The 19,778-nt window shown below is 35.4% G+C and overlaps 1 protein-coding gene across 4 annotated transcripts in view; it reads left to right on the top strand.

The window, feature by feature from the left end:
* Positions 1-19,778, top strand: part of RAPGEF2 (Rap guanine nucleotide exchange factor 2) — a 188,879-nt gene that overhangs the window by 95,300 nt on the left and 73,801 nt on the right. For 2 of the 4 annotated variants that reach the window (XM_074905695.1, XM_074905693.1), the window contains exons 5-7: positions 1,073-1,148; positions 3,829-3,996; positions 6,650-6,667. In XM_074905695.1, the coding sequence (XP_074761796.1) occupies positions 1,073-1,148; positions 3,829-3,996; positions 6,650-6,667 (262 nt within the window). The remainder of the gene's footprint in view (positions 1-1,072; positions 1,149-3,828; positions 3,997-6,649; positions 6,668-19,778) is intronic. The other 2 variants (XM_074905696.1, XM_074905694.1) reach the window with 1 other exon arrangement.

Below are 19,778 nucleotides of genomic sequence, written 5' to 3' on the forward strand. Positions count from 1 at the left end.
CTTTACAATTTTACTGAGTCTGGTTTGTTTTCCATAAACTTATTTTAACAGCTGATGCCCTGTGAGCTTCAGATAGGAAGGCTTCCCATGCCTGTTGCACAATGCTGGGTTGAAGAAAAGGAAAGGCTCAATAGTTACGTTGGCAAATTCTAGGGCAGGTTTCTTACATCAGTCTACAAGAGGGTTCCTGAAGTTCCAGCCATTTTGTCATCTGTCCTGCCTTTCTCAACAGTCTGGCATTAACGTGGCAGGCTTAAATATGAACTACCTAGAGGGGGAAACACACTTTAGCTGGTTGTCTTTTCTTCCGTTCTGATGGCATATGATTAAGGATCTAACTATAACGGTCTTGTATTTCACTGAATTATGTACTGGTTCTCTGCACTCCACCTTTAACACTGCATTTCTTTACAGTTAAGCCTCCAAACACACATTCATTTAATACAGGCAGAGCACTTCAGAAACTGAAACTAAAATAGCTTTCTATTTAATCTTACAGGAAGCAAAATAGTATCATGCTTAACTATTGCACTAACATGAGAATGTGTCACAAAACACAGAACAACCTTTTGTCCTCATCTATTCAATCTGGGAATACTCTCGTGCTCGTAATCCTTACTTTATTAATTTATTTTAAATAAAAAATAGGTAATTGAAGTTGATCAGCCTTCTCATTCTTTCCTCAGTAAGCTAGTTAGCTTTCTTTATAGAAATGCAGATAGCTTAAGTAACTTAATACTGTAATGTCAGAAGATACTCCGTCAAACTCTAATGTAGTTCAGAATCAACCATGCATCTTCACTAGACAGCACTTGATTGACACTTGTTTTAGTGTTAATAGAATTATTTAGAAAATACTTTTAGTAAACTATGTAAATACAAAGTACACAGCTCTTGGTGTCCTTTGGGTATCAGTTATGTGTCAAAGGAAATATGCATGAAACTTGTATTGTGCAGAGGTATGTACATTTGTTTTTCTATGCTTTACACTATCTGGAGAAGATGTGAATATGCTTATGGATTGTGTTATAGCCCTGATTTTTGTTCTGATTGAAGTATTTTTGTTCTTCAGTTTTGGAAAACGTTCTGCAGGAAGCTTCAGGCGTGGCTGTGAATGCATTGTTTTAGAGCCATCTGAAATGATTGTGGTAAGAATATTTTTATTCACTTGATTTCAAATTTTGCAGACCAGCCTTGGTAACATTTCAACTTCAAATAAAACTCAGAGTTTTCTGTTTTGCATGTGATCTTTTTATAAATCTTAAGATTTCATATATAACTATCTTGTCATTATTTGCGCACATACTTGCATTGCTTGAATGATAAAGGCATCTTTTATACTTTTGTTACATTTACTTTTGCAGATATCTTGAAAAACTAAAGTTTTATTCTACTAGCAGAATAGTGGAACAGTTATGTTGTTGTTTGTTTGTTTGTTTGTTTTTTAAAGCTGCTTTATTATAATAGATTACCTTTTAAGTAATTAATATTTGATTGAATTAAACTTATTCCTAGATGTCTGAAGTTTCAAGAAGCAGTTTGAACATTTTAAAGTTCTACTGACTCTTCTGATGAAGGTTATTTCGTTAGCAGTATCTGCTGTAGTCTAGTGGCAAAACATCATCATCTCTGAAGGTTCACAGGCTCACAAGTTTTTAGTTGTCACCTCAGGGTGCATCATCTGAACAAATGTACAATCAATAGGCTAACTGTGTTTGTTTTTTCTGTCACTGAGATAGTGATCAGTTCATAATACAGACACGACAATTTTCTAAGCCATATTTAGATAACAGTTCAAATACAGGCTGTGATACCAAGCATTTTTTTCCTAACAGTTGACGGTTTCTGTAAAACTTGCAGAAGTTCAGGAAATTGTGTTACAGCCTTAGGCTTGTAGAAGAGATTAGGTTGCTTGTTTAGAGTTGATTGGAAAAAAAAGAAGTAGCTTTTTAACTTACCTTCATGCAAATGCAGGCATGCTTTTGTGGGTTTTAAGCTCTTAGTGATTTTGCTGTAAACATAAGGATGATTGTGTAACGGTAGCTTATTCTGTCAGATGTTTGATATATCTTCCTCTTCTAATTCTAATTAAGTAAATCATCTTACAAGCCTAATACAATATAGTAGGAGTCACAGAAGGCATACGTGAGAAATGCCACTTGCTTTTTTGCTATCCCTAACTCAAGCTCTCTGTAAAGGATCAGCTCCTTAACAGCAGCAGCCCATTAGGCCTCCCCATTTGCCCCTGTAGCGGCCCCCTGATTTGTCTGACAGGTTTGTTTAACTTGTATCTGACCACAAGTTTGGGAAACAGTTTATTGTTCCAGATTTGTTCGCTAGAAGTATATAATTTAGTTGGCAGTAGCTGTGTGGATGTGTGTGTCTGTCTCTCCCTCATGCATTCCTTGATAAGTTATAAGGAAGCGTGATATAAAAATAAGCATAGGGAAGAGAGATGACTGAACAGCAAGAGCCCAGAAGTAATCTTCTGGACTGATGGATAATGTTGGGGCAGGGACAGCTGCTCCCACATACACTTTCTTAGTCCAAAACAACCCACGACCTCCAGAGTTTTGGGTAAACTGAAATGGAACACTTAACTTCAATCCAGCCTTTCAAAGGAATAATTGTACCTTGAATAGAAAGAATCACATCTCCAGAGTTTGTTGTGCCAGTAACTTTCAGTCTCAGGGCTGGATGGTCTCAATCTGTGGGGAGGAGAAGCAGGAGAGGTGTAAGTTGTGAGTGTGTCAGATGTGAAATAGGTACCCAGTGGCAAGGGGGTAAGCATTGCCAACTCTTCTGCCTGGTGGTGAATCAGGAATTGTGCTCATCCCCTTGTGTTAGTACACTGAAAGTTGTGTTTACTCACATGGGCTGACTAGTATGTGACACTTCTGACAGATAAGTTGTGAATTCTTAGTAGTATTTTGTCTAATATTTCTCTTTGTTGAAAAATATGGAGGAACCTTGTAAGGTGCCTCTAAGCTCTTCTCTACATCCTCAGAAATACTGGTTATCCGTGTTGGGATGGAATTGACTAGAAGGAGGAGTTAACTGAATCCCCATATATAGCCAGTACTGAAAGGTTTTTTCCTCATTTCCCTGTTTGTCTTGAGTAGGGTTTCTATTAGTAGGGTGAACACAGGAGAGATGTTGATTTGCAGCCAAATTACTGTGAAAAGATTGTTCTCTTTCAGGAAAACCAGAATTCCTAGTTCAAATGTTTTTATTGCAGTACACTGTTGTGTAGTAATTTAGGACTATTACTTTGAAGACTCTGAAGCCGAGAGGACTAATTTTATATTAGGATATACCATGTAGGTATTTTTTATTCTTCCTGTTGTTTTTTGATTTATTTTTTTGTAAATCCATTCTATTAGAAATCCTTCTTTTATGCTCTCAAAATATTTGAAGTAAATAATAAAACCAGTGCTGCCTGTTGAAGAGCAAAGCTTTTGCCGTAAGTTGGTTAGGGAAGATACCAAGTCACAAACAGGACTGTAGGAAAGTTACCAAGTGCACTCTCATACCAGTTTTCTTTTTGTAAAATACTGAGTGGTGAAATGTTTGCATTAGTGCAAGAGTAAGAAGCGGGGGGAGGAAGGGACACTATTTCTTCTGTCATTTTTGGAAAGCGGTCATATTCAGTGATGCTGTTCATACCAATTTATTTTTTCTTTTAGTAGTGGCTTTACTCTTAGTGCTGAAAATGCAGGAACTTCAAAGCTAACTGCTGTTTTTTGAAAATACAATCTGTTGTGTTTCTAACAAGAATAAACATTTTTATTTCTTGTGGGAAATTACAGTCTCTTGCATCTATTCTAGGTTGATTACATGGATGAAAATGAGGAGTATTTTCAGCGCCAAGCTTCTCATAGGCAATCTCGAAGAAGATTTAGGAAAATCAACCAAAAAGGAGAGCGACAAACAATTATTGATACTGTTGACCCTTATCCAGTGGGGAAGCCACCTCTACCTAGAGGCTACCATACGGTAAGCTGTCTGTTGTTATAGTTCAAAAAAACATAAACAGAAAAATTACTGGAAATAAAACAATCAAAATGGCTTAACTTGCTGTTGTCTTTAAAGATATGTGCTTCTGTAGGGAGGTTCTCCCTTAAAATGTGTGAATTTGGCTCCATCATTTTGTGTAGCTTGCATCTTACTTGAGAGTTGAAAACATGTTTTTATGACCATGAATGTAATGTATTATTTCTTAATGTTCCAGTCATTATTTGAAACTGTGAAAAAACCCCTATGTTCTCATTTCCTTCCGATATTAAGATACAGAAGGAATAGTTCAGCATACAGCTTTAAAAGGTCTGTTAGTGAAGCACTCATTCATTTATATGATAATAGTTGTTGCCTGAAAAGAACTGTGCTGCATTGTAGTAGGCCAGATTCTTGGATTAAATCTGTCATTTCTTTTTGATATCCAGAATTTAAATCTCAGATTAATCTTTACTTGTGTCTTCCTCAAGAGACCTTTATACTTGGGCTTCAGTGAGCTACATAGTCTGCCCATCATCCAGAAGACCATTTGGTCATTTTACTTTTCTTTGGGGGTCGTCTTAGATATTGTAACTTTCCCGGTTTTGTCTTGAGATAAAAATAAACTAATGATTAAAACTTATTCTACAAAATATTTTACATGGCTTTTAAATTGAGAAAAACTCTATTAGATGAATATGTTTGTTTGGTATTGATTTAAACTGTAAACAAAATAGTGGAAAAGCTGTGTCTTTGGCTTTCATTTATTTAAGGCCTCAAATCTGCTCGAACCATAAAGGCATGTGCATAAATAACTTTGTGCATATTTAATCTCATTGAGTTCAATGGGCTGAGTTTTGCACAATGTAAACCACATGCATATAAATTTGCAGGATTAGAGCTTTATTGTTTTTAGAATACTGTCTTTGATCCAATGCAGTTGTAGGTTTTTTCCATTTTTCCTTCTTTATCCTTGTTCCTTGACATGTTTGCCAGTTCCCTTCCCTGTATATTCAATGTGTGTCTGTAAATGTGTAGATGTTTGATTACATCTGTTAATTATACAGGCTTTTCCTCACGAGTCGAATAATTACATTTTATGCCAACAATTTGGTTTTGTTTATACAACAGCTTTTAATAGTTTAATTTTCAGTGCAGTTTTAATTGCCTCTAAATTTATATGGATTGAGCCAGTTCACTTGGTTTGAAGATGAAACATTTTACTGGTCTGTTTTTGAAAAAAGAAATACGTGGTATTGTACTCTGTAGGAATTACAGGAAGAATTACTTTTGTTCATATTAGTTAGATGTGTACATTGTGCATAGCAAACAGTTCTAGTGTGATTTTTATCTAACTGTAGAAGGGCAATATTTAGGTTACACACAATGCCATTTGCATTGGTAGGTCCTTGCCTGTTGTATAAATTTCACTTTAGGTATGCCTAATGAGTTTTTGTAAGCTTAACTGATACTAAGAGCAAAAGCCCATTGTGTGCCATTCTGTTGTGTGAGTTCATAATGATTTTGTGTATGTGTTGAGAAATTCATTGCAAGCGAGATTGCCAAATAAACTGTAAAATATGTAATAATTACAGTCAAATGTTCTTAAGAAAATGTAATATGATGCATATGACTGACTCTTTTTTTCTCTTCCCCCCCCCCCCCCCGCAATTAAGAGTCAAATAAGATCAAATGAGTTTTACAGTGTAGTCAAGACTCTCCATGCTGGCCCATTCCCTTCTATTTTTACAGTATTTGGTGATCTTGTGTATGTTGTTCTCTCATTCACTTCTACTGGCAATATTATTTCCGTTGCTTTAACCATACATCTTAAAGGCTACATTGTCATTTCTCCCTTCCTATTTTATGTCTTTGACCTCATTTTTTAGTCTTTATTTCTTGAAAAATTAATTGAAGAAAGCAGGGGTTTTTTGAAACACATAGGAATTCAAAGCATGTTATAGCATACATCTTGTGGGCTTGTTGCCTGTTCAGTCTTTGGCTAGCCTCTGTCAGGGTCTCATCTTTGGTTCTACTTGATTTTGGATAAATAAAGAAGCAGTAAAAAAAATGCAGATGTTCAGATATGGCAGTAAATAATGTGTTAAAGTCAAACTGAAGAAGGATTAATATGATGCATTTGTTTTCAGTTTTGCTCTTCCTTGTGGATGCATTCTGGTTTAAGGTGTTAGGTACATGAGATTCAAAGTAATAAAGCTGTTTTGACAGCATCTTCAAAATCTTCACAAAATGTGTAATTTTCTTATCTTGTTTTACCCTAAATCTGTAGAATGATTTTTTGTTATTAATTTAATTATTAATGCTTTATTTGCAGTAGTCTCTGAATGCTTTTCTTCAGAAAGTTCCAACATTATTTTCTGAAGAAAGTTTTCTGTATCTTTGTGAAAACATAGAATGAAACATAGAGCTTAAATGAAGATGCATGGCTGTGCTTTTCAAGAATTAAAAATTAAATGGAGTGCTCTCAGTTGTGGCATGGCTTTCTTGCAATAGAGTCAACTTGTAGGGGATGGTGGACCCTCATTAACATAATTCTAACATTATCTTCATAGTGGTGGAATGTACTATGGCATGTCTGATAATGTTCATCTTTTCCTTTCCTCCTTTATGGCATTCATTTCATTTTGGCTCACAGGAATGCACTAAACCTCAGGTATTGTAACTTACTGTGTATGGTCCACTAACAATTTACTTGTGAGTTTGCAGTATGGTATCATAATACTGATGTAATGTTATGACTAAAATTGCCTCCTAGCTTTTGCTTTGATACTTGAGCAATCTCACTATGACCTAAAAATACTAATGTAAATGTGGAATTTGGTGACAGCACAATGTCTCTTGCCCAGCTTGATTGACATTTCTTCCTTGCTTTGATGTCCTGTGATTTAGAGAAAATGGAGAACAATAAGCAAAGGGTATATATAAAATATTTAGTGTTTGACAGACACTTTACTCGGGTATCTCTTCCATGACATGGAGGACTTAATCTTTGGTTTTGATTTTAAAAATAGGCCTCCTGTTTCTGTTTAGTTCCTGTATGTCAGTAAAACAGGGAAATGGTGTGTGATGAGCACCAAAGAAGCAGCAAAAAGTTTCTGTTAGCTGAAAACTTACAACTTGCTTGTCCTCAGTTCTGATGGTGTGTACTGATTTGGTATAAAGAAGTTGGATTTTGTAGAATCCTATCGAAGTATGTGTAAATGGCCGTTCTTTGAAACAGGCTTGCCAAGCTAGGGAGAAAATTATGCCTGACTGAGTCAAATATCTTGGAATGGTATTAAACCAAGCAAAATATAGAAGTTTTGACTGATCTCAAATGCAGTTCAAGTAATCTGAAGATCTGAGTGACATCTTTTAAGCTTAACTGGTGTATTTGTAATTGCATTTGTCAATATACAACGTTTGGTAAGAATGTTTCTTGTCAAACTGTTAAGTCCTCACTGTTATGCTTGAGAAATCTCTCATGATAGCGCTGAAAACAAGTTAAAACTAATTTTTTTTTTAAATCTTCAAAATTCTTCCTTTCCTCAAATATAACTTTGGTCAATTCTTCTGATATTTTATCAGGAAATGTGTTTATTTTAAAAGTTCCTCCTATGTCACATCGTTCAACTCATTTCTTTACCGAAAAGACTTAGAAGGTTCAAATTTCAATATGATTCTAGTATCACAGGCAAGTAACTTCTGTGCTGAAATTCTCTTTCTTCAATATGTATGGTACATTTCTTCTAGGAACCCAGTTCCTTATATTAAGATCAGTGCTCACCAGTTTTTCAGTGGAATGATCCTAGAGTAACCTATGGTTACTAAAATATTATGTCTAGGAGTGATAATACTGTTCTTAAATTAGAATAGGAATTTGAAATGTTTCATAGTATTTTTATAACTTACCCAAATGCTTGAAGGACCATTTGGAGTGAAATCTAATGTTGAATATTGTACTTAGACATTTTACTTTTGGAACAAGTGTTGCTGATTTCTAGGGTGAGGAAAACAAACTTCATAATGTATGGAAATAAAAGGAAAGTGTTTTATCAGACCGATAAAATGGCATCCCTTTTGACACCACTGTAGTTTGGTAAAATGGATCTGTTCTTTTTCAGGCAAGAAAAAATAAATCCTAATCAGTTTAGGTTGAGCTGTTCTTATTTGAATCTGGAAAACCTTGTTCAGATTTTTTTTGACGGAAATTTTTGCTTGTGCTTCTAATGTGTCAGAAACTGACTTTATCTAGATTAGTGTTAACACCTGCTTGCTGCTTAATAGAAATTGGATTTTGACTTCTGAATGTGGATTTTCTTTCTGTGTATATCTATACACAAGGCTACTTTATGTTTTCAGTGAAAAACCCTTGTCTTGAGTCACTTGACTGAAAGAGTGTGGACCCTTTCTCCTGAGAACCTACATGGCTTTTCTTCTGCTTTTTCAAACCTAAAATAAAATAGTCACCTATGGAGTGAATTTAAAAAAAGGATAGACTTTCTTGTAATATCTTAACTGCCAATAAACTTTGTGTCTGCTTCAGTGCATCTGTAAAGAATTGGTCATGCCCAGTCTGAACGTTGCTGAGCTGGTTATTATGTACATAACACATGACTTATTTAGTGTAAATTAACAGAAGTTCATAAGCAAAAAATAATTTTGTCCAAAATAACATGCTGTTCTTTACTGACTCAGAGGTTATGAGTAGTAATTTATAACTCCCTCATTTGTGATAATCTCTCTCTCCTGTGCCTTAGACTTGATATGTAAACTGTGATGTGGGCTTTTACTAGTCTGTACCATAGCCTCTACTTTGCTAAAGGCAAAATATCGAAGCTTACTGGGGCATATTTAGAAAGATGCAGGTAGGCCTGTAAAGAAAACACTGAAGTACCTGTGAAAAGCCCTGAATAGAAAGTAGTGTGTGGCTTTTAATTCTGTAAGAATCTATCCAGATTTGAATTAGTTAACAGGTTTATGAAGACTGCTGCTAGCACATTCTCAACCGGGCTTTTTAAAGCCAGCTACTGAAATCCCTGTAAAAGGTCTCTCTGCCTTTAGTAGCCTTTTTTATTACATTCTGCTCCAGATTCACATGAGGTGACAATCTGTTTATCTCATGCTGGAAGGAAAAGAACAGTGGGCATGGAGCCATCAATAACCCTGACTTCTTCCCCAAGTTACAAGCATATAACAATTTTATCCTCACACACTGTGCTATGGAGGCAGTCATTGTGCCGGTGCATTAAGGGCAGACAAGTATTGTCCTTCTGGATTTTATTTGAAGGAGGTGACCGAAAATTTGAGTAAGAGGGCTGGAAATGAAACCATGTCTAAAGCCAGTGAGTCAAGTCTCATCTGCAGCCATGACTCTGAAAAAATTATTCCGAGGGTTTTTGCTAGCTTTTTTGTATTATTTGTTTAAAAGTATTAGAACCTGCTTGCTTAGTCAATAGCAAATTGTAGAAACCTTGCTTCCTGCTCAATCTTCTCTTCTAACTAGTAGTTAGTGCAGAGCGTTGACAAAGTAGCCTTTTATTCCTGATACCATTTGCATTCACATTGTCTGCTGAGAGTCTAAAATACCTTGATTGAAAATTTGTTCAGATCATTCTGTCTTATGAAACAAATTTGCCTTTTCTTTTGTCTGCAAAATTACATTTTAAAAGTCAACAAAGCTGTTGTATATTGCATTTTTACATTTAGAAGAAGGATTTAAAAAGATGAATTTTAAATTTTTCTGCCTGAATTTGATGCGAAAGCCTACTTGTTTTCCTTTATGCTGTGTGTGTAGCTACTGAAGCAATGTGGAAGGTTACGAGATGACAAGCACTGTTTTCTTGTGGTTAATATAGTAGATGAGAATTCAGAAAAGCTGATTCTGGTTTAGGACTTCGTTACAGATGTCCAGTATAATTTGGGATGAGACTTAATGATAAAAACCGGCATAATACAATTGCTTCTCTGCATGTATATTTATGTTATGTTGTAAAATACATATTGCTGGATATCTTTCCATGGACAAGTACAAATGATCATGAAATATCTTATATATGCTTGCTTCTCAACAATGTGGACTTTACAGTATTGTGATATACCTTGATATAATGTATTCTCGTTAGTGCGTTGTATTCTACATAGTAAATTGATGCAGGTGTAATAGTGTGCTTAGTCATCTTCATTATGTACAAAATTTCAGTCATTTTAGTTTGAATCAGTAGGAGCAGTTATCGGATACCGAATCTACAAGAAATCAGTTTAAAGGAATACTGACAGTCTTTCAAGCCTGTAAATAGATGCAAACTTTAATGTACCTAATGATTTTTTAAGGATTATCTAGCACTTTCATTCTGATACAAATTCACTTAAAACAGAATCCACTGTGAATATTCACATTAAAAAAAAAAAAAAAGGCAGGTTGCTTGTAGGAAGAAGGAACCACATCTAAGCTAATTTCACAAGTCTGGGAAAATTATTTGATAGGGCAACAAACAAGGATGTGTGGACACACTGAAAGCTTGACTTTATACAAAGGTATAAAGGATGTGGAGAGGTCATGGGGAAAATACAATTTTTTTACACATCGTTGACCTTGGAAGTGTTAAGCAAGTCTATCTACACTTGGTCATCAAAAATGTCTGGGGAAGCAAGATGTCACCTCAAACTGAATTGGACTCATTCTGTTCTTGGTTATGAAGCAAATTAATTTAAGTAACATAAGCAGAGAAGTGTTTAATTCAAAATATAATTTTACACACACCTAAATTTACAGTGTATTGCCATCGGGAAGTAACACGGTATGCAAGGATGTTTTAATCACACATTTGCACAAATAATGCATGTTTGCTGGCTCAAACAAATTTGTCCCTAGTGATAACAAATTCAGTAACAAATAATTTAATATTTCTAGTGTTTACATTTAAAATAAAATACACTGTATTGATCCATTAATAAAAGAAAGGGGCTAGTTCTTAACAGTGTCAAGTGCGAGTGTCCTTTTACCAGGAAGGATATTAGTTTTCTTGATTTTGTTAATTTACAAAATTCAGTATGCAATTTCAAGAGCAACTGTTTTTATTATTCCATGATGATGATAATCTACTGATGACCAGGAATGAGATTGTATTACTTCCTAGTATGCATCAAAATACTAAATAGATATACGTAGTCTGTATATGTATATAACGCAGGCAGTAATGAGAATTCCTGAAGTGTGTGGCTGTGCAATATATACAGGTGTATTTTGAAGTGAGACACTACAAAAATTATGGGGTAATTTTATCTGAAATATGAAATTCCCAAGATGATTTGGGCAGTTCCTGTTATTTTTTTTTTTTGTATAAAAGTTTCTTTATGGGAACATCCATTGGTAATGTTATAATGACAATATGTAATCCCCATCCCTGTGTTCTGTGTTTTGTGGCAAAACACAACCTTCTTAGCCACATGCCTGCCTGCTTTTATCCATGTCATAAGGGACTATTACTGTTTAGCTATGTATTATTGTTAATATATGAGCAATGTTATCATTTTATTTTGTGTAGCACCCGAAGGAAAACAAAATTGTTAGTTCATCATCCTTTTAGTAATGTCTACTGGCAAGCTAATGCAAAATTAATGACATGCAGCGTGTTATTTACTCAACTTGCAGCTTCTGTCAGAGGATGTCTATTTTTATATATTACATCATCCCTGCTGCAGAACTCATATCCATTGGGATTTACTGTTCTTCCATTTCCTTTGGAAGGGCTCACATTGATGTCATAACTGGATTTGTAATTGTGATTAGATTTGGAAATTCAAAGAGAAACACTGAAGCTATGCAGTATTTTCTGCAGCTGAAGTGCCAGTAATACTACTGAGTTTATTTTTTTTTTAGATACATTATGACACTAGGTCCTGTTTACAGCTTGTAGAGTTACCAATATTTTATGACCACACATGTGCAATTTCAGTTAATAATAGACTTTCTAGAGTAGTGTCAGATTTTTTTTCTGCTACTGACTTGTGATGTGCTGTTTTATATTATATGAAAGATTGCTTTTCTGAGATGTAGGGAATAAAACTAAATGTGAGGTTTGTCATCAAAGCAGAAGTTGTTCATGCAGCAGAAAAATGAATTTTTCATAACTCTTTTCTAAACTGATCATTGCATAATGTATCTAAATACAAATATTGAATTTCCACCACTTAAACTTGATTAGAGCTGAGGAAGATTAAAAAACCCAAACACATGTGTTTTTAAATATGTTTTAAATAGGATATCCTCATTAGCGTAAGGTTGTTAATTTAGAAACAATGTTTGCATATAAAGTACATATGGGGAAATTGGATCTGCCTATGCATTATATTTGAAGAATACCAATACAGATACTTTCAACACTGCATCTCTATATGGATGAGCATCAGGAGTGACAGTCCTAATGTGGACATTTGCCCACTAAAGCATGCAAAGAAGCTGTCACTTCATTTTTTTTTCCAAGCATCTGAGCCACTGTTATGTGAGCTGTGCTTGACATAGTGACTTGAAAAAAAAAGTACTAGTATTTGGTGTCAATCTTTCCACAGAAAGTTCTGTTTCTGAGTACCTTTAATAGTGCTTTTGTATTTGATTTGAATCATATTTCATATGATCATTTTGCTCAGTGAATTTCAAAGCTCTAAAAAAATTAATTAAATATCCTGAGCACCTAAGTATGTAGGTATATCACTGAAACGTAGGAAAGATGAAGTGTTACAAGAAGGCCAGTAACATCTGGGTTATAGTGTGGCCAGCAGGACTAGGGGAGTGGTTGTCCCCCTGTACTCAGCATTGGTGAGGCTGCTTCTCGAATACTGTGTTCAGTTTCGGGCTCCTCACTACAAGAAAGACATTGAGGTGCTGGAGCATATCCAAACAGCAATGAACTTCATGAAGGATTTAGAGCACAAGTCTTATGAGGAGCAGCTGAGAGAGAAAAGGAGGCTGGGGGGAGACCTTATCACTCTCTACAACTACCTGAAAGGAGGTTGTATCGAGGATGGTGTCTGTCTCTTCTCCCAGGTAACAAGTGACAGGACAAGAAGAAATGGCCTCAAGTTGCACCAGGGGAGGGTTAGACTGGGTACTAGGAAAAATTTCTTCACCGAAAGGGTTGTCAAGCACTGAAACAGGCTACCAAGTGAAGTGGTTGAGTCACTATCCCTGGAGGTATTTAAAAGATTCACTGTAGACATGGTACTTGAGAACATGGTTTAGTGGTGGACTTGGAAATGGTAGGTTAATGGTTGGACTCAATGATCTTAAAGGTCTTTTCCAAACAAAATGATTCTATGATTCTATGTCCAGAGGGTAAGTTTTTCTTTCACTTTCTATTTTTTCTTGGACAACTGGCATATGTTAGTTCCTGACTTGTCTTGCAGTTATCGATTGTGAAGGGGTGGGAAAAAAAAAGCACAAGACTGTGTCTCCATATTTTGAAATATTGATGTTATAGTCATGCCTAAGGTCTTCACCAAAGACTGGAACCCATTCCAGTACATTTAAACATTACCCTTCCATGATGAGTTTTGGTGCATGAGTATCAAACCAATTTGAGATGAGGAATAAGGCAATTAGAGGCAATGCAAGAATTTAGTAATAAGACAAGAACTGTAACCTGCAACTGCTGGCTTCTAGTCTGATGTCATGATCTTACAGTAATTTGTGAAAGTAAATTAGAATGGCAATAGTAAATTACAAGTAAGTTGTGTATATTTAACATAGCTTGGATTTTCATGAATTTGAAGCTTTTTGCTACTTGTAACTTTTACTATGTGGAAATAATGCTATGATTCCTATTTGTGAATTATTTCAGTGTTGGTTTTTTTTCTAAAAAAAAAAAAAAAAGAAGAGTGTCAAAAATCCTTAAAATTAAACATTTTGGAGTCAGAGATTGAAAACATGCTTAAGCCATGAAGGAGTTGACCAAGGTCTCAGGATAAATCTTTGAAGTTGTGTCTCATGGTAGTTTAGTGGCGGTGGGTTTCTTAGAGCAAAAGAGAGGGTTGTGCTTTGTTTTATTTAAAAGCTGTGTTAGTTTAAAGGGAGGGAAATACAGTTGTTACAATGGTAATTTCACATTCAACATAATTTTGCTTCTAAGCTTTTTGTTGAGACTCAGTAGCACAAGTTGCAGATACCAGGTTTCTCAAAGTGCTGTCACAGCTGCTTATGAAGATGCAGCAATGTCCATCATACTTTCCAGGTAGTCTTAATCTTAACAATTAACTTGTCTTGGCCAAAGGCGCTCATTAGAAAAAAGGTGGAATAATTTGCTTTATTTTGGACACTTAAGTCTGAGATAAAAATCTTCCAATATGTAAATACTTTTCACTTCTTTGGGTAGATGTGTGTATTGTAGTGCCCTGGCTGGTCCTGCTTAAGTATAAATGCCATTGTCCATGCTTGCGTCTTCCAGTAGGTGAAAGTTCATTTCAGGGGACCTAAGAAATACTTAATTCCTGGTATTTACCCATCTCTGATGGGAAGATTTATTTTTTTTTTTAACATATATAATGAAAGAGACTTTTGTTGTTGTATGTAAGGTCTAGTCAAAGTGTTAGTATTCTGTTGTATGAGTAAAGGGTACGGGGAGCTGAGCTCTAGTTTTGAGTGGTTAGCCTTAATTATCTTTGAATTTTCAGATAGTAAAGTTTTGACGTGCACCTGGAACAGCTGGCAGGTGTTACGTATATTGTTGACGTGGCTGGCATAAAAACTACACAGATTGTTTTCTTCCTCTGTTTTGCATTATTTGTATATATGTGCGTGTATGTGCTAAAATGTAAAACATTTTACTTTTTCTTCCTTCACTAAATTATATTCTCTGTATTAGTCTTGAATGTTGTAACTTGGTGGGTATAAACACTTGCAGCTAACTGGTTTTAAAAAATCTACAAATGATCTATGGTGCAAAAAATGTCATCTTAAAAATAAGCATGCCGACAGCTTTTCCGATAGTAATCTTGAGCTAAAAAATAGTCTAGAATCAAATTATTAGGGAGACTCAATCTGGTAGGTGCACTTCTACCTGATTTTATTGAGCACTTCTATATCTAGATAACTGGTCTTGTAATTGCAAGGGGAAGATATAGTCTTAAATTTGCAAAACGGGACATCCATCAGTTGATGGTAGTTGGCTCCCTGATTTATTGGAAGAGGGAAAGGGCGTTTCTTAGAATTTTGTATCAAAGGTTCTTTATTTGAAGGATGTAATGTTGTGTTTTGACTTTTTTCCTATCTAAAACCAGTTTGGCTCATTTTGCTTGCTAATTGTTTTTGAAAGTAAGGGACAAATGAAGTTCCATGGGGTTTTTTATTGATAAAAGCAAAAGGTCTAGATAAATTATTTCTGTACAGTTGATAAAGCCAGGGAACAAACCTCTCAAGACAGGTTAGTGCACGGTGCATTACACAAGGGAGGATATGCAGGGGCATGAGGTGAGAGTTCTCCCAAAAGAAACTGATCTTATGCTGGTAAACTGCTTTCAGTAGGCTCTTTGAAGAGTCCTCTGTGTCTGGAGACAAAACCAACAGTTATTTCCTTCCAACAGACAATCGAAGTGAGCAAAAATCTGTAACAGCAGCCAGCCCTTTCAAAGTTAATCTTCCTCAAAATACCAGAGATAAGTTGTTAGTTACTCCAAGAGATGCCCAAATAAACATTCAAGAAGATGGACAGAAAGGACTCAACATCACATACGGTAGTAAAAATGACACATAATTTCCACCATTATTTGGAGAATCTGGAAATCTAATGGCAGACTGGAGATTTTTTTGTCAATCCCATCTATGTCTGCACCTTGAACATGGTGATGAGAATTTCAGATTCTCCCTTAAAACTTCTAAGTAAGTTCAAGGAAAACTGTTAGAAAGCATAAAGTATTCACTTAAAATAAAAATACTTTCCCTCTTCACTACTGCCAGAATCTCCCAGTGAATAAACAAACAAGAAAACCCAACAGAAAATGACTATAGCATTTAGAAAAGATTGGAAAAATCACGTTTGTGTTTATTTTTAATTCATGAATATTTTATATTGAAACATTAAATAATTGTTACCCTGCCTTGGGTGGTCTGAGATACATTCAGTTCCACACCAGAACAATCATCGTTGCAATTCAAACATATCAGCGTTTCAGGTAACAGGTTTCAATAGGGCTGGTAAAGATTGTAATGGTCTAGAATTTGAGCAGTGAATGCCCTCAGAAAAATTCCTGAGTTTTATTCTTACCTTTTAACAGTGTAGCACTAGGATACACATGAGAGAGGTATGCATTTATCCAGTTTCCATGAAGTTTTCCTGCACTGTTATGCAGTGATCATGAAATTCTGGGGGTGCCTCATGTAAGTGAAGAACTTGTGTCCCTGGATTCCTGTTGTGAAATTGGTATGGACACCATGATCTGTGTCTTTTTGTGTTTGGGTTTTTTTGTTTGTTTTTCCTTCAGGATAGTAAGGAGATTTGTATCTCAGTAGTGAACCTTGTCCCCAACAGATATGGATGTCAAGGTATTGTTTAGACCTGGTAGAGGCCTTGCTAGTCCTGTGTGCCCAATACCATAATTCCTGACCTTAACAGAGCGTTTGATTTTTTGCTTTCATGCTTTTTTTCCCACAGTTTAAAAGCAGAAGGCACATTCTCATGTTCTCTGATTTAATTACACATTATCTTAAACTCCTGCCCTTACACCAAAGTGAGAAATTTTTATGAACTTTGGGAAAAACTTTATCTATCCTGGCTGACTGCATTTTTTCCACTCCTGAAGTACTGAAACAGTTAAAGAAATTAAACTAATCTGTGACCATTCTGCCAATTGAAGTCATTAATATCTCAAGTTTTCATATCTAATTTTTGACATTTAATAATGATAATATATACTTTTAAGTCCATGTTAGATGCATTAAACTTTAGACTTATGTAAGTAATAACCCTTTATGTAAAAACCACAGGTAAATCAGTTAAACATCACATAGAGGGACTTCACAAACATACATATTAAATATGATTTTGATCATGCAAGTAAATTTTAACAAGACCTTATAAGTGTTGCAATAACAGAAAAGATATGTTGATTTTTTTAAAAAAAATTTTTTTTAAAAAAGCATTGTTAGATTTAAACCATAAATAAATATGGAGTCCAGAGAAGAGTGTGTGCTCTGTTACTGTGGTGAACCTTTGCTCAAGTTGGTTTTGTAAGCTAAAGTAGATAGTCTGGAAATGGGACATCTTGTCACATTTGGGATAAGTATCCAATCAGTTACAGGTTTTCTTCATGTCTGTGCTAATATAACTGTTGTATGTAAGAGAATTAGATGACAAGTATTTTAAATGAATACTATAACTTGCTCCCATTTTAAGATGGATGGCATGCAAACAGAAAGTTTGCTGTACTGAAAACAGAGCTGTGCACAGAAGGTGACAAATGAGTCTGCTGTCAAAGGGAAGATTGGCAGCCTATGGCACATCCACCCAGCTGAGGCACCAGCCTGACTGCTCTGGGCTTGTCATTATTTTAAAGATCCGGATTATAGATTCATCTGCAGCAGCAGCTCAACAGAAGGCTGTTTGTTCAAATGGTCTGTAACATTAGTAAATGTGTTGTCAAAACAGCACACATCACTCCATTGTAACTGTTGCTTTGGTGCTGCCAGTGGTGCAGCAAAATATCATTACAATAATGTTAATGCCACAGGTTTACGAATAAAAAAAAACCAACCAACAAACCAAACATGGCAAATACTATGACTTTATCCATGCATTTTGGCTGAAGTGGTATTTTAGTCATAGAAATTCACCTTGGAGAACATATTTGGTAATTTTCCTTTTTTTCAACAGTTTTATTTAAGGTTCTCAAAAGTTCTTGAGAAAATGCAAATAGAACAGGTGTGCTGGGACTATTCTGTGTTTGTGTTGTGCTGATAAACAGCAACTCACTGCATGAAATTGGGTCATATGGCCAGAGATTTAAATTACTGGCAGTAAATTTGTCTAAGTACATTAGACTTTCATATGGTATGGGACATTTAAATTACACAACTGTGTAATATCTGTGTGATAGTCCCTTTGCTGTGAATGTTTTTGGGACACACATAGTGATTTGGGGGTGGGGTGGGTTTGGCCTTATTCCTTGGTCTTTTGTTCTATGTCTTTGACTTCCCCCTGGCCCCTGCCCCGGGTTTTCTAGCTACTGAAGTCATGAAGTGGCAGTAAATTTGGTGACCTTACCGTGTTCTGTTGTCTTTTGCCTCAGTGTTTGAACACGAAGGAAATGATTCTTTACATTGTGTTTAAAGGGAAGGGGAAAATGTGCTGATAACTTCTGGTTTTGAGGTACTTCAGGAAAAGAATGTTTTCGGTGTACATAATCTGTATAAAATTTTAAGTACTCCTGTAAATACTTGTGAGTTAAGGTGACTGCTTGAAATTGAAGACTTGAGGTAATCTGTTGTTGCAGCATTTGTCATTAACCTAAAAATGTTTAATACTCCAAGCATTGTTGACACTGTTGGAGGAGAATAATATCTGTGTGAGATTATGTTGTAGAATGTAAAAGAGTTTACAGGCATTACATTCAGATGGTACATGCTGCTAAGATCTCTACCAGTTTTTACCTTGAATTCAGAACTGCTATTTATGAATCCTGTGGGTAGTTCAAGGATGTCCTGATGTTTGTAGTTACTTTTGAAAGGGTTTTTACAATGTTCTTTTCTATGACTCATAAAGAGATACCAGCTTGCTTATAAATACATTTTTGAAAGCAGCTGGGGATAGCCTATCGTGTCCAGTTATTGCACATCAGGGTTATTAACATCTTGCTTTAATTGCCTAGAAGCATTTGCAAAAGCGTCTTGCTTTTTTCAAACTTTATGTCTAATCAAGGATTTCTTACATGAGTTTGAAATACACATGAACACAAAACTGCAGTTAGGTTTTGTATAAATTATTCATACTTGTGTGATAGAATCTTTACAGGATATATTGTTCTGGTGTCTTACACTGATATAAATTCCATTTGTTCTTCACTGAACATATAATGATTCACTGAAATTCTACTTTATTTTTTTATAAAATATAATTTATATGTAATTATTTTCTGAACTGATAATGGACAGTACCTACAATTCCAGGTACAGTGGTGCAGTGTAAAGTGTTGGTGGTTGAGGAGCAAGGAACAGGGAAATGGAATCCATTTATTTCTTGAAATTGTTTTGACTCACAAATTTCCAGTGAGTGGTGTTTTCTTCACCCAATGACACAAATATCACCTTTCACATTTTTAATATAATGAAGCTTTTTTCTGTTTTGGAAACTACCAAATTTTCATCAGTCTGCACATGAAATTTGTTAGGTTGATATAAATTTTTCATTCGTGTGTGAAGTACTGACTTAATTTTCTGTTAGGTCAGTAAAGGTGTATAGTAGGGACCAGCATAAGTAGTAGGGAAGTGTTTCATGGCATCATGATCTGTAAGCTTTGACTTTCACTACTGTTTTAATGGTTTTAATCATATTTTCGTGTTACTGTGCAAGGCTTATGCTATAGAAACCTAAACCTAGGCTAGATTTTGGCTAGAAATACCAACTGATGCAGAGTAAGATACATGTGGATAGTTGTACTCCAGTTCAGAAAGTGGTGTGTTCCCTTCCAGTGCTGGAGAGATGTTTCTGTCTTGGCAGAACTTCATTTTTTCCCTGACATGAGTGTAAAACTCCACGCTCAAATTCTGCTTATGGTGTTAACCACAAGGCCATCAAATC

This window comes from Athene noctua, chromosome 4 (assembly GCF_965140245.1).
Source record: "Athene noctua chromosome 4, bAthNoc1.hap1.1, whole genome shotgun sequence".
Classification (NCBI taxonomy): Eukaryota; Metazoa; Chordata; class Aves; order Strigiformes; family Strigidae; genus Athene; species Athene noctua.